Consider the following 24,920-nt stretch of genomic DNA (forward strand, 5'->3'; position numbering starts at 1 on the left):
TTTACATTTAGTTACTTATCTTACTACAACTTTAAATGATTCCTTCAAGTCTATGCCATTATTATACAGGATGTAGTTGTATAAAAGGTAAAATCACTTTAAAACATGTTCAAAGTATATTTACTTATGTATTGATTATCCAACAAAACTATATATGTATAGTGTGAGAACTTTAAAAAGGTAAATGTATGGCCAAATATATTTTAAATCAGTATGTTTAAAGTGATGGTGTTGGAATATGAAGCTGTTTATTTCTATTGGAATATGACTGGCCCATAACTTCAGGCAGTACAAGGTCTGCAGGGACAGATAATAATTAACTCTAATAGGAAGTTATATGAATCTTACAAACACTTTTTTTTCTATATTATTTTTGACAGGGTCTTCACACCTTTAACTAAATTGTATACAGCAATAAAGTGCAACATACTCTAATATTCCAGTTCTGTACTATTGATTTTGTTAAATCTATCATCAGAACTAACCATATATCATAATGCCAAACAGTTGACTTAGCATTGTAACACTAACTTTCCTTTTGTATTACTTTATTTATTATATTACCTTATCTCAAATTATGATTATAAGGTAATAATAACAAAGGTACATTAGAACCATCACAAAATAAAATATTAAGTGATCAGGTTTAATTGAATTAGATATCACTTGAACTGTATTCGGTGACATGTATCTTAACAAACATCTGTTTATTTTTGGTGTTACAGTCTGAGCAGGACATATCTGGAAGAGGCAGCTGCTGCTAACATTCTATTGCTCGCATGGTCTGCTTGAATTTCTTAAGTTGGGTTGGCTTGATTAAATCATTGCTGTTTTGTTGCAGAAACCAGCTTGCAGAGACAAAACAGGAATAGGATCCTAAGAGACCACCTATCTCAGTTCACTGGAGTCTCCCTGAGATCACAGATAACAGATGCTGGAATTTTTTTTATTGGATTGGCTAGGCTAAAGCCAACCTGAATGGAATCAGCCCATTAGGATATGACAGGACTAAAAATTACATGTTATCCTAAGACCACTAAAACTGTCTCATAAATTGCGATTTTTGTAAGATTAAAGATATTAATAATTAAAAAAAATTGATTATATTACATAACAATTAAACAAAATGTATACTACTGAGCTGCACTAAGATAGACAACTTTCTAAAAATATGATTAACATAATTTCTGTTTTATTAGACTTAGTCTTGGCACTGCTCACAATGTTTGGTGTACTAAATCTGTAAATAGAATTAAATAAAATACTTTTCTGTATTAACTATTATATAAAAATTATAATTAAATTTATTTATGATTTTTACCTATCCAGTAATTTGATTTATTGTACGTTTGGATTCTCTTCAAGAAATATTTAACCATTCTTTTTGTACATCTTGCTTTGTTTTTTTTTTAATGTAGAACTGCCAATAATATTACTTTTTATTATACCTATTATATTACTATATTACAAAAGTAATAAACAACATTGACTAAGAAATCAATTATTTCTCGAATCAAATATTTGAAGAGCAAATTTCTAAAAATTTTAAGTCAAAAGTAACTTTTTGGGGCCAACATTTGTATATAAATGAAGCAGTGCATAACTACCAGTAACAACTATGGCGTAATTAAGGTAACTACCAGAAATAATTTACTTAAAGAATTTAATTTAAGATTCAAATAATCAATTTTAAACAGTCTTTAATGGTATAATGTCAATTCTTTAAATAAAAGATATGTTCAGAACTCTGATTGTTTATAAAATCATTTTTACCATTTACTTTTAAGGCTGCACATTTTTCACACAAAAGTACATTTTTAATTTTTTTTAATTAACACTTTATTGTATATAATTGGCCACCTATATGCCATGCTATATGACATTGCAATAAAATTTGTTTAAAATAGGGTACAAATTTATATTCCTATTGGATTCTTAATATGATTGACATATGGTATAATCGTAGGTTATTGTTATTATAAATCATTTATTTAATATTCTGATTAAAAGATATACACGGTGCACCTTTAATGTGTTTGAAATAAATCCGAAAAAAAAAATTATAATTTGTCGGTGTAAGCAACCATAATGGCAATGATTCATCCAAAGGCAATCTACAAGTCATGAATCACCATAAACAGACGATTGTCCCCAAATGATCAATACCGGACAAATAAGGCAATCTGCAGAACGGCTAACATAATTGCAGTCGGATAAGAATAATCGATAATTCGAGTTTAGGGGCATTACTATGTGCAACCTTGACATTGACTAAAGAAATACTGTCGAGAAAGTTTTCTACGGGACGCGCCCACCATCGCACGACGCCTGTATGCACCCCAAAATAGACATGAAATGGATGTGACAGCCCACTGCGGGCGCTATACCATATATGGGCAAGCGATATACGATTGCGCGGCGGTGCAATGCCAGCTCGGTTCGATGCCCTCGGCGAAACGGCCGCCCGATAACTCATCTAATGCGATCTCAGTATATTTTGACACGGAAAATGACGCCTTTGCAGACTAACCGGCGCGCCTCCTCGTCATAAAAGGTGTCGCGAGACCGTAACCTTTCCAACAAGCGTGAAATTCAATACCGTAACACCGTACAAATCTCTTATAGCTAAAACTCGAAATATTTAATTGCTTCCTAAAACGTGATTGTCAAATATTACCACACGTGGCATAAACGGCAAAAATCATTGAACGGTGACAACTATTTTTAAGAAAAGGCGTGCGAAGTCTGCAAAGGGTTGTGCGAAATATGGCGGCACCGGTCTTATGAGAATGATTTACAATGTAAATTTATTTTTATAAATATTTGATACCACACCCTAATTATAAAAGCACAGCACAGTAAAACACTACTATTTAAATATCTTTACTTACCATTTTATGATGTTATAACACGTAAAAATTCCACTAATAGTTCACGAGTCCACAACGGCGACCGGAACGACACTGGGTATCTGAGAGTTGGCTATACGTTATTTCTCCGCGACCAATGAGCGCATGTGTCAAATTTGTTTCAATGAGTCAACACATTGACTTAATAAAAGATTTTTAATGAAATCCTATTTGAAAATAAAATTTATAATATCACAAATAAAAAATTATTATTTTTAATACAATTTAGTACTGTTACAATTTTTAAATAAATTATTTATTATTTAACAGTGCTACACAAGGCGACAACTTTTTAAATACGGGTAGTCTGGTGTTCTCTCTGTCAATGTACGAGTAATTGTTAATCTTGATATATAAAGCCGCTTTCGCTTTGATAAGATTAGATAAAATTTATGGATCGTTTCAGCGAAGCGAATTACTGAATTAGAGACTTCTACACGTTTGATTACCACTTGAAAAGTGACTCACTGATGACGATGAAATTTTGTCCAATCCACATTGAGTATTCAATAAATGCCCATATATGGGCAGACGGAAACTGCCTCAGACCGTATGTTGATTTGAATCTTCGCGGGATTTGATCGAATATTTTATAATTTTTAAAAAACGACACTAGAGGTTGTTTCTTCTGTGTTATGACAGTTCGTACAATTATTTTCTCAATATTTTTATGTGCTGTTGAATTTATTGTACACTGTTTATGTAACTCACTCATTTTTATAAGAGTGTAAAACAAAAGCAAATTTAACTTAAAATCTGGGATATTTCATTTCTATAATATAGTTTTAAGTAGGATAATTATATAACCTATAATTATAATTCCATTTACTTCTTAAACTTGTATTCCAAATGGAACTTGTTACAGTAACATTTAATTTGCGTTATCCTGGTGTCTATGAGACTTTATCGGCAAGAATATTTTTTTGGATTTTTTGTTCATTACATCCAGTAATGTGTGACACTAGCTTTTACTTAGAGCTTTGGGAAAAACTATTAAACAATTTAAAAAGTGAAAGTTAGTCATAATAAATGATTGTTCTTTAGGTTTGAATTAAACAGGGTTATTGACTGCATGCTTCAACATATACTGTTACGTGACATTGGTTTAGTACACTTGTAAATGGTAATGGACATTTCTAGAAAGCTACCAAAGTTGGTTTTTAAATCTCTTGGCCGTTGATTTTATATTTCCGTCATTAGTTTAAACATCAACTTGCATTGTATGATGATTCTCTTGTAAATCATAACGCTCTTGGAGAAATTTTAATTTAAATATATAATTTTGGTTGAAAGCTTTTCCTTATTATTATTTTTTAAATTTATCCTATTATTTAAAAAAAAAACATATAAAATCTTTAATAAAATAAGTGTTAATAATAGATCATTTTTATTAAATAAAAGCGCAATTTTATCTTTCGACGTAAAGAAAATAACAAACATAAGGCACAGTTTTTATTATTTATAAAATTTTCTTAATAATTTAACTAAGCATTGCCAACATATTTGTGGTATCTCTTATACATGGAATACATATTAGTCATAGTCATCTGTCCGATAGAGCCTGCCAATGCTCTTCGTAAGAACGCCATAGCGTACGTTGAATCCGAGACCTGTATTAACAGAGCTATGGAATTTTCTAGATGCTGCCGGACCATTTTCGGTGGCGCAGTTTTTTCGATCCAAGTGCAAATATCACCGATGGCATATGCCGCTATTCTTGAAACGTGTGCTTTTCTTTTGCATATTGATTGGGTTAACCTGTAAAATAAATGTATTTTTTTTAAATTTAATTGTCAAAAAATAATATTACAAGGGGTCCTAAAGACGGTTAACTATGACTTTGCTTGTAGATAACAAACGAAATATTTTAGTATTTTAGAACATATCGATGATAAATAAATCAATTGTAAATAAATAAATATATACATAGTTATTATAGAATAAAAATGACGTACGAACTTGTTAAATTAGATAAAAGTATGAAGGCAAATAGATTTATTATTAATCTGAATTTTTTATTCTTGTTTTAATTAACCATGCGCAATATGGTTGACTGTCATAGAAATCGTGTAAATCTATGAGGATGGTGTATGTCTAGCAGTGAACTTTTTACGGCAAAAATTACGATAATGATAAGTCAATTTTTAAATAGACCAGATCGGTTTGGAAAACAATAATAACACAAAGTGGTAAACATCATCATCATATTTGCTGATAAACGCTCTCTGCAAGTCACAGGCTTTTCCCAAAGGTCACTATGATGTCCAGTCTTGCGCTGCTCGCATCCAGCGACTGTCCATCATTTACATCGCCGGTTAACCGTGAAGGAGCCCCCCACCCACGCCGTGTCGAGTGGTCCGTGGTTGTCATTTCAGAACGTTTAGGCTCCATGAGTGATGTACCATTTCAGACGAGCTACGTCGAGCGACGTCAGTGATCTCGATTATATATTATTTGCAGATCTCCTCATAAATAGTTAACAATTGGGTAACTTACATTTGAAATAAATTCATTTGATAATACCTACTATGACAAGAAATCGTAAACCTATTCTATATCATGTGCAGTTGATTTTAACTTGATATTATTTAGCAAGTTATTAATTTATATTATGTATAGCTAGCTATTCATTTAAATAAATGATATCACCGATATAAAAAATACAATATAAAAAACTGTCAATTTTTGATAAACAAAAATAATAAAAATTTGAGTTACTTTTCTATGGAATGTGCAGCTTCAGCGAGTTTCTGCTCCGTAGGCCTGTCTATTTGCTCAAGGGATTTTACTCGTTCACACAAACAGTATATTAGGGTTTTGTAGCATTGCGTATAACACGGCCATCTGAAATTAATTTTTTAATCTGTTACACACTTTGTACTACCAAAAGTCATTTGACAATAGAAAAAATTAATTAATGTTTCACATATTTCAAAGTTATAAGGTTTGACTGGATTGGTAAAAAGACTAATTATTTTTGCTGAGATGAGAGGAAAATGAGCTATATTTTCCCACGTTTGAAGCTTTCTCTCTTATTCATAACAATATCTCTGGAATCATAAAACGAAATTTGGTAGGCATATTTCTTTTGCCGAGTAGAGTTGTGCTAAGAATGGATTTTAGGAAATTCCACATGCAAGGGAGGTCCAGGAGTGTTCATTAACTTCGCACAATAGCAACGCGGGACTGCTATATGGCAACACCAGGTTTAGAAATATCTTTACCAACCTTCTGTTGTGCAGGCGTTAATTATAAATGCTTATATTCAAACAATATTTTTTATAGATTTAAAACTTTGCCCAAATATCTTACTTTAATACGAAAAAGTATTTTTTTACAAATTAATTTGGATTTAATAAAATTACACACGCAAGACAGTGGCAGGGTCCGCAGGCTTCGCGAAGCGGATAAGGGGCAGTTAAGTTATCTATGTCTACGACTGATTATAATAATTTATTGCTTTAGTTTAAGAAGTTTCTTGATCATGTACTTGTATATATGTAAACCCACCTGTCCTCCAAAAGCTGCTCTCTTGCCATTAGTAAATTATTCAACAGTATCATGCATCCCTCATTTAAGTCGAAGAACGCCTGCCAGCTGATATTGCATTTTGTGTCGATCGAATTACGTCCCAAAATATAATGCAGCAAATGTTGTAACTCGAATATTGCATCCAGAAATCTGTAGTCAAGAGGTATCTGAAAAAATTGTATAATTATCATCTTCATATATCCTCATAAAATTTGAGTAGAAAAATAATATAGTATCGTCTGTTTGGCTCCTTAAAGTAGCCTGTTTCAAGGGTTTTTGTAAAAAAGTAAAAAGATACAGAAAAAACTTTAAACGTTTATTCTTCTCGTTATTACAATGACAGAAAAATACATAGGACATAAAAAATATACACCCATCCAACACTTTACGTTTGGTCTTTCATATGAGTTATAGTAAGCCTAAAAACTGTACACCCTCCTACGAAAAACATGTGAAAAAGTCTCTTGTTTAAAACTAATTTGGAATTATTGAATGAGATATGCAGATAATTAAACATATAGAGCAAAGGTAGCCAAGTTTTTTGATACTCTGTGCCTTTTTCAAAAACCTTTTTTTGTTTTTGTGTGCTGCTATTAAAAAGAGTTATGTTTAATAGGTATTCAAAAAGATGTAATTTTTTTGGCAGAAATTATACTTATTGAAAACAATAGTACAAAAGTAAATAAATATAGAAAATTGGAAAAAAAAATTGAACTTCCCTTAATATTTTTTTAAAATTTGGAGGATAATTGGTCATAGCACTTCTCAATAAGAATTACTGACACCAACAGTGATTGAATTTAACAATTATTGAAGTGGAAAAAAAATGTTTCACATAAGTACGTTATTCCGAAACTTGAAACAACTCGAAAAACAATGTAGCCATAGATGATTTTTCAAAATGCCGCATGTCGCGGCGAGCCGTAAGTTGACTTTTTTTACCTAGAGGCTAAACTGTAACTACATATCTAATTTATTGTCATATTTTTTTGACAAGACTCTCTCGCTGCCCGAATGGCATTTGTAGATTCTGCAGGTTCGAGGCGGCAGGCGGCAGAGAGGGCCTAGTCTAAGACCTCTTTTAAGGTAGCAAAGCTTGAGGGCTTACAGGAAAGCCTCTTCTGGAGTAGAGACATACTACTATATACTACATCGGCAGACGCTACTATGTATTAGATCGCTTCGGCAGACGTTCCATGGAGTGGCTACCTTCAAGAGTTCCCACAAATGGACCTCGTCTTGGACTGTCACGAGCAGATATATCAGATGGCCGAACCTCAGCTTGGTCGGATGCTACTGCCTAACTAATAACACTACTACCACTTTAAAATGCGTTGGCTCTGGGGATAAAAAGGTGGAAGAAACTCCAGCAACGCTTGTATGATCGGGAGCTGGCATCCCCTGTGATGCGATCTCGTTTGCCACGAGACCAGACATTTATCCAATAGCGACGATGACAGTTTATACTAGTATAGAAGATTGTATTTTAGGTGAATGTACTTACAATAAATTGTATGGATGTTTATATGTATCCTACGTATGTAATATTTATCTGCCATAAATTTTCACACTCGTAGAGTAATTTTTTAATGAAGAAAATATAAAACATTTATAAGGTCGAGTGATAAAGTGTAAAAGATAAATATACAAAACTAACAGGAAATAATAGTATGTAAAATACCTTTTTTGCCGCCAAAACAACTTCCGCTATCATGTCCAAATCGTATCTCAACAATTTGCAAATGGCGTCGTCCACTGTGACAACTGTCAATTGAACATCATTCGAATTTTCTATTTGTTGTACATGTTTGTTCCTACGTATTCTTTTACCGCCAAAATCGTCGAAGCTGTCCTCAAAATGTTCTTGAATCCAATATTTGATCTTATCACATACGCGATACGTTAGCTTTTTAATACCGATACATTTAGGAGCGATAATATTGGCTTTGAGACAGTGTTGGAGCAAATATTTGCATGTACGATGGGATGTTAGTTCCGAGTTCGACAATTCTTCGTTCTTTAAAATAACTGCCGGTTTCTAAAATAAAATTACAGAGTTATTAAAGAAAGTATGAAAAAGTTATATATATTTATTACTTATATATATTTGAGAGTAATTGAGGTTAGAGATTAATTGAATGCATTTTTACTAACAAAATTTATTTATGTATTGCAACTCATGGAGTCAGCTTCAATAAGTTTAAATAAATTAACAAAACAACCTATTTCTGAATCTTTGTGCGCGTAGCACTTTCTCAAGTTACTATGACAAGTGGGGTATAGTATCAGACATTTGATTTGGCACATCAGAAAATATTTTCTTTAAAACACTACCTTTAAATTAAAACTAAAAATAATTTTTTTTTCTACAAAGTTAGGATCTTAATAGATAAAACATCAATAAATCTAGAACCATTCGGATAAGATATTGAATACACAGTTTGATGTTTACTAAACCATTGAAGCTCTGTGCAACAAAGATAACATTCTACAAAAACAAACTCGGCTGATCTTAGCCAAAAGTATTTCTTCACTTCACATGCCAAATTAAATGCCTTGTACTATATATTTATGCATTACGTATGCTCATTCACAATCCCAGATTTTACTTCAATTTTAGATTGCTCTGAATATTATTCAACCTCTTATCTGTTTAATCTGTCATATACATAGCTTCCATTTCTTAATTTTTAATCTAAAATTAAAATTATATTATTAAATAAATTTTATTATACCATTCAATAATTTTTAGTTGATCGAATTGCATGGAATTTTTTTATATCTTGACTCATTTACAGGATTGATATTATTAAATTACATTTTACACATGAACCATTATTAAATTACATTTAAAAGAGCAGCTGTTGATTTTCTGACTGGCTCTTGTTAACAGATTAGCGTTCCGAACCGGTGGAAGCTTAGTGCATATAATGTCAAAATAATCTACAATTTAAAAACTCATGTATTAAATAATATATATATATAGTATATATATAGTAATTTTAAATAAAAGCAAAAAGAAATAAAGTAATGTTTACCTTCAAAATTAACATAGTGTCTATATCGCCCATGAATTGAGTAACAAAACATTCCACAGATGACAACTCGGCTAGGAATTTCAAAGTGACAGATATTCCTTCCAATAACAAATTATTCAATCTTATTTTTGAATTTTCGTTGAATAACATAAGAACTCTCGTTTTTACACTCTGCCATATTTTTTTAAAAATTGCATCTTTGTCTTGAAATATTCTATGTGTCTCCAATCTTTTAATGTACCGCAGAATGATATTTAAAAGTTGAATAGATGAATCTACATGTTGTATTTTCGTTTCTGGACTTTCTATAGCTTTTATCTGGAATTATAAAAAGATTACTGAGTTTTTAACTCATTTGCACCATAAGCATAAATACAATCTTAATTTTGGTCTCATAGGCTGTTGTGTTTGGCATTGAAACTACATATTTAAGTAATAAATAATAAGGAATGTGTTTTATAATGCAGAAAGGTATAAGATCAGGAAAAAAGAAAAGGGGAGAAACTATTCACCACTATGAAAGTTGTTCAATCGTTATATATAGTTGCAGTATGGTGTTATATAATTCAAATGATTGTATTGCACAAAATAAAACAAAATATTACACCAATTACAGCTTGGAAACAGCAGGCCCAATTTTTATGATTTTTGTGTTGTTGAACTTGTTTTTGTTTGGACTACATTAATAATAAGTATCAAAATATGACATTTAATATTTAAAAAACTACATTTAAAAAAACATTAGTGTAGCCACGTAAAACATTGAATTTTATTATTGTGAAAATTCTAAATTTGCTCATTAATTGACTATTATATGTTATTATGTATTGACCGACATGGTAAAGGTTAGAAGAAGTTACTGGATGTGGTGAGGTCTAAGACTTGCAGTAAGCGTCGATCGTCCGACATAATGACGACGATGATGACTGACTATTAAGCGAAGCGAAGTTCACCCAGACAGCTAGTTTATAAATAATATGATTTGCTAAAATAAGTTTTTTATTTCACATTACATAAAATTTTATACTTAAATAAAAATATTGGTATATATGCACCCCTTTATTTTTTCAAATGTTGCAAAAAGGTTAAAACTCATTACTAATTTTGATAATTAAAAATACACACTACTTAAGAATAATTTAACTGAGAATTCAAACATTAACATAATGTGTCTGGATGGATTAAGGATCTATTAAAATTTGGTTAGATATGGTAGAGTTTGGTCTTTGCCTATGTATTGTAAGGCCAAACCCCTCCAATCTGGGATGTCAGGTCCGTGCACCGCACCATCTCTCTAGAGCGCGGTGGACTCGTCACTCCGAACAGTGAATCTGATCTATTTTATTTTTTTAATTTATTTACAGAATATATTGGTCTGACCAATTCTAATTAAAAAAATATAATAATTATATGACAACTAGACTGGGAATAATACTAAAAGGTTGGTGAACAATGAGCTGTACATCATCCTGTATATAAATTTAATAATAACTACTCACCGCATTCTGAACGAAGAATTCAAATCCAGACCATAAACAATCCAGTTTCTTTATTTCTTCAACATCTGTTACTTCACAATACTTCAGTAGAGTTAAGGAGTATGCACCAATTGCATTATGTATTGCCTCACGCATTTCTAATGATACTGAATTATCATCAGTGTTACCATTATTATTAATAAAATTATTAACATTGGTAAAATCCACGCGCATAAACGATTCCAGCATAGCTTGATGTAACCTTTCTTGTAAATTAGCGAAAATAGTCCTGTATGCGCTTAAAGTAACGGCACGCTTTTCTTTAGCAATAATCGGCAAAATTGTACACTGCAGTTGGAATATTGTATCACTAAAGTATTCTATATTTTCAAATGATTTCTTCTCCGAAGATTTGTTTTTCGACAAAAGTATTTCAACTATTTCTTTTACAATTTCACTGTTAATTTTCACTTTCTTAACAGCAACTTCCAATACGTTTTTTACTATTGACTGCTGATTTGTCGTTTTAATTGACAATGTCAGAAGGTTTAATACGAGATTATCTTCAAACGAAAATATATAGTCTACTGGGAATATTTTATATATATCGGGACATTTAGGACTAAGCTCGAATATTACTTGTAGTGTGCTGTCAATGCTTCGACGCAATTTTTTCTTATGGCAGCACTTTTTTACAGCTAGCAACACAAATATCGCTGTCAATTGATATGACTCCGTTAGATTGAAAATTTGTAATAATCTTAGTAATTGTACATATTTTGTGATGTTATCAATTTCATTTTCAATGTTTAATGTGAGTTCATTAAATAATTGTCTAACATTAATGCTTTTTACAAATGATACTATGTCAAAGTTTGTCTTATTCATAGGTTTGCTGAGAGTGTTGCCATTTTTAAAACATTTCATTATATTTCTTGTTGTTTCTAAGACGAGCGCATTTAATAATATTCTGTTTTGGGCGATGGCTTCATTTTGAAATATTTCACAATCGACGCCATTTATATATGCCTTCACTAAAGCCTTTGCTAGTTGTTTTGCTTGATTTGTATCTAATTTTGTAAATAGCTGCCTAGTAAAATAGGTATTGCTTGAGATTTCGTCAGAATTTGTTGCCAGCTCCTTGATCAAATGTGTCCTTAAAGATGTCACAGCTTCTGTTTGACATATCTCAGTTTCTATATTTATTAATTCAATGGCCATTGTTTTAATAAGGAGTAGGTTGTCCTGTAAATTAAAAATAAAGGATTTATATTTCATGAATTAATTTCAGAAAACGTTTATGTTAATACTATTAAATTATTTAAATTTGTGCAGTAAAATTTCCCCTGTCCAGTTACTATATTCAAATCTAAAATATCTTTATTCAAGTTGACATTTACATGCACTTTTGAATCGTCGATTATTTTTACATTATAAAAGCTACAATCGGCATGGAATGGTGATGTCCTGAAATAAACTGGTCAGAAAATCATAAGTTGCTTTTATAAAATAAAATTTAACAATTTTTGATGCATATATTATAATATCAACCAAAAAATGCTGTAATAAGATTCATTTAATAACATACTTTTAATTTTAGATTTAAAACTAATAATTTGTCATCATCATTTTAATCTCAGAATGTCCAGTGCTGGACAAAGGTTTTTTTTTAGAAATATGTGTTATATAGATTCCAACGTTTTTCGACGATCTTAGCAAGGCTATCTATTATCCTTGTGGGTGGATGTCCTGAGCTGCAGTTACCATTCTATGGTGTCCACTACAGAAATTTAACACCACAGCGGCCATCTGTTCTGTTAAGATAAAAATACAATTATTTGTTTTAGAATACATACCCATATCAACACAGCTTCATCATCTTGTATCATTTGTGCTATAGTTGACCACTGATCGACATTTAAACATGGCAATATAACACTACAGTCAAGTCTCTCCGTTGTCACAATATCCATTTTTTTCATTTTAATATTGCCATATTTTAAATTTAGTAGTTTTAATTGGGAATAACTTAAGCAGAGTTTAAGAAATGACAGTAATAATGGCGCATTCTGTGAAAAGAATATTTTTAATTTTTATAAGCGATAACACTATCAAAGGTGAAATGTTTTGTGTCAAAAATTTCAATCCATTAATTAATGTAAGACATTAGCTAAGAATAATACTAAAATATTATGTTCAAAATAAATATATTGTGACAATACTTTTGATCTAAAAGTTAGTTGACAATAGGTATAAAAGCATGTACACCTATTTACAATCAACATGTATAAAGTTAACGTTCTGAAATATGTTATATTAATTTATTTTTATATTGGATTGTGATAATAAAAAATAAATAATTTTAATATGTAATCATATTTTTCTTTCTATATTATCATTACGTTAGTTATTATTCCTGTAACCATTGACTTACCATACATTATTTGTCTGCAAATAATCCAAATATTTAAAAAAAGATTTCAAACCAATTTCCAATAACCCTATATAAAAATCTCTATTGTCAATAGTTGAATAAATTATTATTTAAAAATAATACTTACATAGTTTAGCTTCAGAATGCATTCACCAAATTTTTGTAAACATTCTTCTTGAAATATCTCAAAAGCAGACCAAAATTCTTCAGCGATTTGCTGTGGCACAGTGTGGTCCGCCATTTTACTATATCTAAAGAAACTGGACAAAATGGCCGTCAGTATTTCCGTTAGCGTAATAATTGAAGGACCTGAAATTTAGAAAAATGGTCTATTATAAATAATATAATTTACATTAAAGATAATCTTTTTCTGTACTTTTTTACAGAATAGAACCTTTTTGGATTTCTGCAAGAATCGTCTTATTATACTTCGATTTAATACAGTATAGATACTTCTACTAAATACCTTCATCTAATGGTAAGCTGCCATGCCTTGATCAATAAAATTTGGCACGTCTAAGAGTTTTAAAATACAAAATCCTGTGCAAGATTGTGAGCTTAAGAATACTTATATATATATATATATATATATATATATATATTTACATATATATTATATACATACCCACATATATGTGTATAGATTATAGTATATCCTTATTTATAGATTTCTTGGGGTGAGGCTTATGCCTTGCAGTGGCCGTCTATGGGTTGAAACGGTGATGTATATATCTCTAAACTAAAATAATGAATTCAATTTTATAACTATGAAAAAAAAGAATCGACTAACATTTTGGATCTGTATAAAAATAGAAAAAAATTATTATATTTTTTAAAAAAAATAAAAAAAATGCTCTCACAAATGACATATTCAAACATTGGACCATTCAAATGTGATCTATTGGAGATACAAGTCTTATGATTGAACCTTCAAGTGTTAATAAATACAGATGCATTACCAAATAGAACCTCCCACTATATGTCATTGTGATGTTCATTTTTGATATACCAGGATAAATGTTTTTAGTATATTCACTTATAGCAGTCAATATTTATTATGTGCTCATATATGTATGTACATTGTAAATATATGGAATAATTGGTTATAGGTATAGTGTCTGCAAAAAGCAGAGAAGATTTTATCCCCATTAATGATTAACCTGTATAAAGTGATCACTCTGATATATGTTACATTAATTTTTTCTATAGGAATGCAACAGACCAAGAACTTAGAGTGCTGAAACAGATATACAATAATTATTTTAATATGCATTAATCAGAATTTTAACTATCTTTGCTTAGCTTACTATCATTTTATTATTTCTGAAACTGTTGATTTGTGGGCAGGGTGTACCATATATTTTTTTTATATATTAATTGAAAAAAATTTGCTATGCATTCACTTCTTTAAATCTTCTATAGCTAATCTTAAATAATATGTTTTTGTCTTCGTTATATGTGTTTTTGGTCAAAATATGTTATTCAATAATAGCACAAAGGAATGATTAATTGTACTTACTTACAAAACCTTCTTCCAGCATCATTAAACAATTTTCTTCTAAGTCCTTTTGTAAAGATGTCAACAAGCCTGCATTCTGTCTAAACATTAATTCAGAAGTGCACCTTCCGTATGTTTCAACACATTCTTGTGGTATTATATCAATGCCTGTTATAATTTTATTTTTAATCTTATTTGAATTATCTAGATCTGTACTGTCCTTCAACGTCTGCTTTAATTCAAATTGTTCAATGTTCATTGTTTCTAATTTTAATTTTAAATATGTGAGAATTTGATTAATAAATAATGGACCTCGACTCAATTTGAAGAAAGTCTCTATTAAACAATTCAACATATCAGTATATGCTTCTGTGACATTGGAACTCTTTTTTGAAGTCATCACAAAAGGTAGAATTATTTCCAACTTTTGTTCAATTATTGATGGATCTAATTTCATTGCTGCTTTTATAATCTGTATAGTTGATTTATCAGGCTTCCCTTCTAATTTTAACAATCCAAGCATTGTAACTTGTAAAAGTGTCATAAAATTCTTTTTAATTTCTATTTTTGTAACTTTTTCACCAAGTGTATTATTTAATTTTACACTTATATCAACTTCATTATCCAATAACACATTAAGCATTTTTAAAAATATATTTCGCTTGATTTTATCAATGTTTTCTTCGAAAACAATTGCCGGCATTTTCATTTCTGGTATGAAATAGTTTTGAACTATATTCAAAGAACTGCAAGCTATAATGTAGAATGCGAAAATTATTTGGCTTTCATTATGGTAGCAGGAAACAAAGACATCAATAAAGTCAGATAGGAATTTTGGATCCTTAGCTGTCCTTCCCTTGGGAAAGAAGAAAAATGCACCCAAGATTTTTATTACTGATTGTATATTATCACCTTTTTCAGCAATGAGTCCATCTATATTATCTTTCCAGATTAAGTTTTGTAGGCAACTAATAAAGAAAGGTTTTCTAGTAATTGGAAAAAGTATGTTTTGGCATACATTAAGAATAATGCTTCTATGTTCTGTATCAATGTAACTAAAAAGTGTTTCCATATTTTCTCCATCCAACAATTTAATGATAAAATCCAATTTCTTTTTACATTCTTTGTAATATTTGACTATGTGTAGAAATATTTTCTGGATGAAAATATTTTTCCTTTTGAAATAGTTATCATTTCTTAGGTTTTGGAGTAAAGTGGTTGTGATAAATAAATAATCATCAACTTGATTGATCAAAGTTGCCATTATTTTGTCATTTTCAAGGAATTTAACAATGAATCTTATATCAATGTTATTTGGAGGGTTGCTATGAAGGTACTGTGTAATCACCTAGAATAAACAAAAAAAAACACATAAAAACTGGTTAATTAATGCTATTTTTAGGCACAGAATTTACAAAGGCAATTTTAATAAATTTTTATTATAAATAATTAACAAAACTATCTACTTGCACACAAGAAAGTGATTTTTGCTGTCTCATAAGTAAACATAATTTGCTCATAGAACAAAAAATAAGGACGCAAATAGAATGGATCTGAATAGGCAACACATATGTGTTCATTTACTAATCTACTTACAAAAACTTGGGCTTTGTTTTAAACATTAAAAGATAAACATTAAAAACCTTATTTATATTAACCTTATTTTATTATAATCTTTAATTTTAGCATGGTCTCTAATTTCAACAGGATGGGTGACATCAGGATTTCTATAGTCTATTTCTACAAAGAGTCAGAAGTTATTTTGGTCACATTGTCAACAGACAACTAGATTTTGATTTGATACAGGATAAAAGATTAAAGGGATGATCACCTATCCACTAGTCAGATCAACTCTAGTCCATCAAGTAAGCAAAGGATAGGATGGCATGAGAAGAGCTCATCAGAGATTTCATCGAGGTATATTTAAACACACACAACATTCAAAAAGAAAGATATTACTGAGAAGAAGAGAACCACAGTATAGATGAGTCAATTTTATAGCATAAGTGCGAACTTAAGATATTACATTGATGGAGGGGAGAAATTTTTAGAATATCAGTTTCTATATGGACTGACATATTTGGTTTACCTGAAAGTATATAGAAAGGGTGAGACTGCATATGGATGAATGTATCAGGAAGGTCTATAATTAACAAAATATACTAGTAAACTGATGGTAATGTTAATGTAAGTATTTATCACAAATAACACAGGGTTTACCTTGATCAATCTGTATTTTAGATCATTAGTTAAGTCTTCTGCATACTGCAACCAACTAATGACATCTCTAATATCTTTACTGGAGAGACCATTATTTTCTGTTATATTTTCTAACCATTCTGCCACTATTCTCTCCTTAGGCGCAGCGGGGAAATGTGTCGAGTGTATTACATTCTTAGCAAGTCGAAGTCTTTTTGGTAATGGAGTATTCTCATCTTCCAATCTCCTTTTTAGTTCTGGAATTTATATTTTGAATGTTTTATAAAATTTTCGTGAGCATGTCAGAAATACATTATTAGGTCAATGAAACATATTTAAAGGACAACAGCTACAAATGAATTTTTTATGTCTAATATAGTTTTTACATAAAGGTAACGTAACAACATTAAATATTATAACGCGTCGAGAGGTTATAAATGCATGAAATGTTAGTAATTAAATAATATGATAATTAGATAGTAAAGAAACTTACCGTTCAGCGGATTAAGAGACATATTGACCAATTTTGAACAACTATTTACTTTAATATATATTATTTATACGAAAGGCACATTTTTAAACACATGCTCTTGTTATTGTTTCCTTCGAGTTTACGTTCAGAAATCTTCCTTGCACATTGACGTTTAATCATATTTTGTAAAAATTTAGGGTACTAAAATATGTAATATTTTTTATGAATTAATAAATATTAATAATATAATTAAAGTGTTTTATTTGTTACATTATTCCCATTCAACCATGATAATATTCGTTTTTTTTTTCGTAGCCGCCATCTGTAACCTCTACTGACTACTTTCAAAGTTTTTTAATCTAGGCTGTATTAATTTTGCAGATTCTTTACTTTTATGTACATTTTATATAAAACATATGCCTAATTTATTATTTTAATAGTACGCCTTTTAATTTTAGCCCAGTTTACATTTTATTTTATGCTCTTCTAATTATTTTTTTGAACATTTGAATCTTACATTTTAAAACACTTATTTTCACACTATCTAAAAACAGAGTGAACTGTGTACACATTTAAAAAACATTGCTCCCGCGGATATCCTTATTCCTGACTCAATCTCGAGGGGTATGTTCGGGATACCCCTCTACATGGTTCGTTTAGTACCAATAAGCTTTACCATACTTATTGTGCATTCATTATACAGGACTGCCATTGCTCACAAACGAGTTTTCAGAAGATGGACAACAGTGTCTAACGCGTATCATAATACCAAACTGCGATCGCCAACTCGTCTGCCAAGCATGGCGATTATAATAAATTCCCCCATAGATATCTTGGGGTGAGCCTATGTCTTATAGTGGGCGAATGGACTGAAACGACGACGCCCGCCGTCGTCGTTTCTTACTTTCAAGGACCGGCAGCGAAGTACCTTCGCCCATAAAGTGGACAGACAAATTTGTTAAAGTTGTCGGAAGACGAAGGTTGCAAGCCTCTTTTAACAATACAATTGATAAATTTGTATGTGTGATGAAAAGAAGTAAGCGTAAGAACTGTGATGTAAAGAAGTGATTTACTGTAGTATGTTAGGAGCTGAAAAGAAGGAAGGTGATGTGCACAAGGAGACACGTAAGGCAGGAGAGTGTAAGATATTGATTGTAAAGAAAAATAGATGACAAATGAAAGAAACTGTGAAAAATGAAAGAAGAGAAAGAAAATAAAAATAGGAACCTAAGTAGAGGCGAACGAGTAATAAAAAAATACTTTTTAACAATAATTTGTTCATAAAACATGTATACATATGTCCATACTAAAATAATCAATTTTTAAAAATTACGTTCTTTTACAATGCGGTCACGCTCATATTTTTTTAATGCTTCAGAGTTATTAACGCCTACGTTAAACTTTTAATGTTACATTTCTTAGGCTATTTTTCACTTTTAATAGAAACTTTATTAAAGATACTTCTATACAGAAATCTAATCTTTAAATTACGTATTTTCATGAAAGTTATTATGTAGGCGAAGTTTTCTTGAGAAAGGTTATTTTTTTAATACGCTGTGACTAGATGAATATTAAATAGCTAGTGGTAACTAATTTTACAATGAATGTAAACTAAAGTAAAAGTAAACAATTTTATAATTACTTAGAGATTTTAATAATTATTTCACTTTTTATTCATTTAGCAAAGTTATAGCCAGGGCTGCGTATGCCTGCAATCATCATCATCATATCAGCCGATAGACGCCCACTGCAAGGATAATGTCTCTCCCAAAAATCTCCAGGATGACCGGTTTTGCAGCCCGCATCCAGTAAGAGGGAAACTTTGACTATGTCCTCTGTCCTCTTAATGGGGGCCTCTCGAAAACCTTTCGTCCTCTGCAACCATCTGTTGCATTAGCGAGGTGCCTTGCCTACTGCCAATTCAGACGACAAATGTTTCGATTTGGCTACGATATATATATTTTAATTTGTACAATGTTATACAAAAATTATGTACTCTGTTTTACAGGCGGTGTGCCCAATTAAAATAAAATAAAAGTAATTAATAAAAAAAAATTATATAAATAAATTATAAAAAAACGTTTCGCTTTTTTTTCTGTCATTAGCAAATACTTCTTACGCTTTACCATTACTTTGTTGTTAACTTTAGCTAAAAATATATTTAATAAATTACTTTACAGAAAAGAAGAAAAAAGAGCATTGCATGTCAGCATTGACATTTATACAATTCACGCAGCCGTTGTACAAAAGGAGGTTTAATCGCTAGAGGCGTCTTTCTCAGATATTCTTTGGATAGAGATAAATCAGTCTAGGGCGTACATAATAGAAAGAAAAGATTGTATAGAGTTGAATATATACACATAACATAGTAAATACATAATTATATGTATATATACGTTGTGTATTTACCGGTGAGCCTAGCGTACTAATTCATTTGGCTTAAGCCAAAATCAATTATTTTTATTATTGGGGATTTACATACTAAAGCACATAATATGTGGTTGTTAACACTTAAATATAAATATGTGGTTGTCCGTCTAGTATTAACGATATATCAAAAAGCTTAAAACTTTTTATGTAGTTTGAAAACCACGCCGTCCAGTTGGACAATAGTTGCAATATGTGGCTTGTGTGACAAGTTTTCGATGAAGTTTATACGCGGCATTCAGGTGACCCCAATGGTGGATCGGTGGGAGATGTCTGACCGTTACGCCGCGTGCCCTTTATGGAAATACTTAATTCATTTAATGTGATAAACACAAATAGTTTAAATAAATTATATGTGTGTACTTAGTCTGACCATAAATACTGTTACAATTAAAATTAAACAAAATATTACTTTTAAATTTGGAATCTGTTTTTGTGTATGGTTGTTCATTGTTTTCTTATTTTCGCGCCAATATGTTGTAAAATATTTTGTGACATTAAAATGGAGTGGGGTGATAAAGAGAACCGAATCGCTGTGATTGCATTACATAAATAAGGTGTGGTGCAAAATACAATTTTTAAAATTCTCCATACGCTTGGTAGTCATATGTTTGTCTGCCAGGCTATTGATAGGTACAATAAAATCTTCTCTGTTTGTAAAAGAAAAAGGTCTAGTTTACGTAGTGTGCGTACGAAAAATACGTTCAAAGCATGAAGGAGTCGATTGGAGGAGGGGAATTCGAAGAAATCCTGTCCGATGGCAAAAGATGAAGCGATCTCGGGCGATGAAGGTAGCACCTAGAACTATGTCTATAGTGACAATCTAAAGAGACGCATTGGTCATTTCGTTAGTCTAGTGGTAAAATCAAAACAACTGTTTAAAGGATACGCAAATAGTCACAGAATTTTTTTTGTTTTAGGGATACAATTTTTAAAAAAAAATGAGGAATGTTTCAGCAAATAAAATGACCGTATTTATGCTAAAATCTCTATAAAAGCTTCCCAATTAACCAACAGAGAACAGTGTGAGCATAATCTAACTTCAGTGATGGTTTGATTGGTGTTAACATGAAGGAGTGACTAAGCCATATTTTTTTGTAAAATATATTAAAACATCGGGCACAAGTGTATCAAGATATCATCCTTGGTAATTAAGCTCCTTAACAACACCAGACTCAATATCCAAGAAGGAGGACCGCTCCTAGGAAGACTCAACCCCAGGTTTATGAATCTTGATCCGCTCAATCTTGGTTAGAAACGAATGTCCCGAATTTCATCAGAGCTGAAGACTGGCTATCATCTAGTTGTGATCTTAATCAACTGGATTATGATTTATGATCAGTTTTAAAGTAAGGCTTGCGCTAAACGCCATTATAATTTGGAGTCAAAAAAAAGAATTAAAAAATCATTTAACACAATAAAATGATCCTCTCTCTCCCAAGGTAGGAATGAATAAGAGGTCCCTAATAACGGAGGCGGTTAAAAAAAGTGGAGAACAATAAAAAAATTAAATAAGAATTAATGTTGAGAAATAAGAATCTTTTCAAACAAATGTAAAAATAAGGAATAAATCTATAGTTCAAATGTAAAAACTGTAATATTCAGGAGGAATGGAAGGGACCTTATGATGACCTATAGTTGAGAGGATGATCTACGCATCGAAGTATTTTTTAGTATTGATTTGAGTATTAATTTTAAATATTACTTATAATATCTGTTTAATTAAACACTTTTTTTAATAATTGGCATAAAAATATACACGCAATTTTATTACGTTGATAGTCTAAAAATAACGATTGAATGACCGCGGTGTGTTCATTCATAAAAAAATGTCAGCCATTTTGTGTTATAAAATGGAATCCGTCACGGTCACGCATCTCCGCCACTAAATGGGCCAAGGAGAAACACTGCGCATGCTCCGAAGGATTGATTTTTGTCTACATGACGTCACAAAATGTCCGCCATTCGGTCAGCTCACTCGGTATAAAACCTAAATAACATTCCTCACCACCAGTTTGTATCAAAACCCTAGCAGATGAGTGAACTCCTGAGCCAAAGCTTTTGGTGCTTCACAAAATATAACACAATTAATTAAAATTGTACGTCTAGATGATATAAAACGTAAAACCTTGTAAAATCTTCGGCTCATTCGGTTTCTAAGGAAATCAAAATGGTTTGTCGTTCGGTAGCTAGGAAAAATTTCTACGCGGTTTTCAATACAACTTGTACAACGCTGACAAAAATGCTCTGTTTACGTGAGTACTATATTTCTTAATTCTTTATCTGTTATATATGTAATTATTTTGCATGTTTTTTACAAATTTTTTCGATTAATTAATATTAATTTCGGCACTAAATATCTAATAACATCGTTGAAATATAAAATATTATTCTATACTATGTATATATCTATATATATCTTCATTATTTATCTGTTATTTACGTAATAGTCTTGCATGTTTTATCATGTGATAATTTTTTTCAATTAATTTGTTATAATTCCGGTATTAAATATCTTTTAATACGGTTAAAAAAATAATATTCACAATAGCCAATCCAGGCGTATATATTTTTATTGTATTTATTATTGATTTATTAAAATAATTCTATTTATTTTAAATTATTGAAAGATAGCTATACAAATGAAAACTTATGTTAAGCAAAAGCAACGTGTTAGTCTAAAATCAATCTAATTATTTTTGACAAATATAACACAATTAGTATTTTACACATAAAATAATTTTATTTACTTTGCTGATAAGTAAAGAACTTCATTGTTCTCTGGTTTACTGACAATGGAATCATAAATCAAAGCACTATTTATACTGTTTTTGTCGTTTTACTAATTTATATGTAAATTTACAATTAATTTGAAATAAGACTATTTAATTAATTTATTTTCCAATATTTTAATGTAATGTGGTTTGACGTAACAATTTTTTTAATTGGCCATCGATGACATGTTTTCAGGTTGAAATATTATTAATGAATTCTATTTTTAAATTCTTTTGAACTTCAATACACGCGGTTATATGAGGATTATCGATAGACGAAATTTATGAAAAAATAATCGTCGCCGTCGTTTCAGCCTATAGACGCCCACTGCAAGCCATCGGTTTCCCTCAAGAATATATCTATGGTAGATATATCATAATCACCATGCTTGGCAAGCGGATTGGCGATCATAGTGTAGTATTCTTCCTTGATAATCTGTTCGTTAGGAGTGTAAGTTTGTATCCTGCGAATATAACCCGCGAACTACGTTCGCTAGTCACAGCATTCCTCTATCGCTAGACTATTACTGCTAATAACTGGAAAAATAATAAATAACGTTAATAATTTTTTTTTAAATTATAAGTAATGCTTAAATTATTTTGTTTTAATAGAACATGCTCATTCTAATTTGACGCTATTTCGTGAAATGGGTATGGTACCTGAAAGATATGTGCTGCGTTTGTTTTCCGTCACAACGAACGTTTGATACAACGAAAGTTATCTACTATTATATACGCTAATTATCTTCATGATTTGTGTTTAAATTAGTGCATAAAATAGGGTCTTATTATTTTGAAATGTGTACTTTCAAGTCCGTGAACTTTTTTTTAAATAGCTTAATAGCACAGTGAACGTTTTAGCGTTTAATAAACGCTTAAAGTAGCTGATATAATATTTTCTTGATTAACAGATATCGGGTCGTGTCTGTCATCAGGGTATACTTACTATCTTTTTTTAGATAGAGGCAAAGATGTTGTTTTATTTAATACGTGTTGGTTATTATCATCAATAATAATTTTTATTTCCTTGACTTCAGAAATTATAATAATTTTTTTAGTTCTTAACATTTTTAACTTTTTTCGTTTGGGTTTAAACGGAATTAAAAGTTTATATAAAAATAGGAAATAAAATTGAAATAGTTACGATATTTCAGTCATTTGAAGCCGCATAAAATTTTTAGTTTACAAACGGGAACAATTTAACGGTTCTTCTGTGATGGTATTTTAGCGACGTAATAGATAAGGTTGTAATTTTTTAATATTTGAATTGGGAATAGACTAATTTAAGCTTCAGGCAAATACTAATTGGAGCAGAAATACATTTATTTAACAGTTAGTTGTAAAGCTGTCCAGGCAAACTTCGTTCCACCTAACAGTCAAGCAAGCAAATTTAGAAAATTCAAATTTATACATAATTATTAAGTTGAATATTTATTATAGATCAAATATAATAAAATTAAAAAAAATATATATTAAAATTAATGGCGGTATCCTATTCCCGACGAAGACAAATCTACAATCTTAAAAATAATAAAAATTGGTATAAACGTTCTTGTGTTATAAACTGCGTTAATTACACGGCTTCGTTTTATGTGTACAGATACAGTAATTTTTTTAAAAATGAAGTACAGACAAGAGCAGAGATGGCGAACCTTTTGAGCTCGTCGCTGTCGTTTCAGCACAGATGTCCATTGTAAGCCATATGATATATACCATACGCCACACTTGGCAGGCGGGTTGGCGATCCTTGTGTGGCAATATGCTACGCAGAGGACGCTGCTGCCCATCCTCTGAAAATTAATTTGTGAGGCGTAGTAATCCCATATAATTAATGCACAAAGTGTGAATTATATAACATTGTATCACGGGAATCTCATTAAGGCCCAGAGGTGGGAGACATCAACACGTGTCCATTTCGCCACCATGTGTTTTGACCTCTTATCAAGGTTTCCAAATATCCAATTACTTCATAGACTATAATTATATATAAGACTTTATCTAGGGACTCTCGATTGTAAATCTTAATCCTTACTCTTGAGCTACCGCTGCTCGGTTCGAGATCTGGGTGAAATAATTTTCAAATAACGAAATATAACTTTCGACACAAATACATTAAAAAGGGTCAAATACATTAGTAAAGATTAAAAAAAATATGACCAT

The 24,920-nt window shown here is 30.7% G+C and overlaps 1 protein-coding gene across 2 annotated transcripts in view; it reads right to left on the reverse strand.

Moving 5' to 3' along the window:
• tsr (Cofilin/actin-depolymerizing factor homolog tsr) overlaps positions 1-17,647 on the reverse strand; it is a 30,967-nt gene extending 13,320 nt beyond the window's left edge. Inside the window, exons 1-11 of one of the 2 annotated variants that reach the window (XM_068768202.1) lie at positions 17,581-17,647; positions 17,109-17,344; positions 14,910-16,236; positions 13,518-13,699; positions 12,813-13,025; positions 10,978-12,201; positions 9,479-9,796; positions 8,122-8,478; positions 6,420-6,607; positions 5,628-5,753; positions 4,431-4,667 (exon numbers count right to left, since the gene is read on the reverse strand). In XM_068768202.1, the coding sequence (XP_068624303.1) occupies positions 4,431-4,667; positions 5,628-5,753; positions 6,420-6,607; positions 8,122-8,478; positions 9,479-9,796; positions 10,978-12,201; positions 12,813-13,025; positions 13,518-13,699; positions 14,910-16,236; positions 17,109-17,344; positions 17,581-17,602 (4,430 nt within the window). In that variant the 5' untranslated portion in view covers positions 17,603-17,647. Of the gene's footprint in view, positions 1-2,891; positions 3,283-4,430; positions 4,668-5,627; positions 5,754-6,419; positions 6,608-8,121; positions 8,479-9,478; positions 9,797-10,977; positions 12,202-12,812; positions 13,026-13,517; positions 13,700-14,909; positions 16,237-17,108; positions 17,345-17,580 lie in introns of those variants that run through there. The other variant, XM_068768201.1, reaches the window with a different exon arrangement.
• Between the last annotated feature and the right edge of the window lie 7,273 nt (positions 17,648-24,920).

The sequence above is a fragment of the Battus philenor genome, unplaced genomic scaffold (genome assembly GCF_028537555.1).
Source record: "Battus philenor isolate CCGP_79_NKW_IND1 unplaced genomic scaffold, ilBatPhil1.0.hap1 SCAF_25, whole genome shotgun sequence".
In the NCBI taxonomy this organism is placed as follows: Eukaryota; Metazoa; Arthropoda; class Insecta; order Lepidoptera; family Papilionidae; genus Battus; species Battus philenor.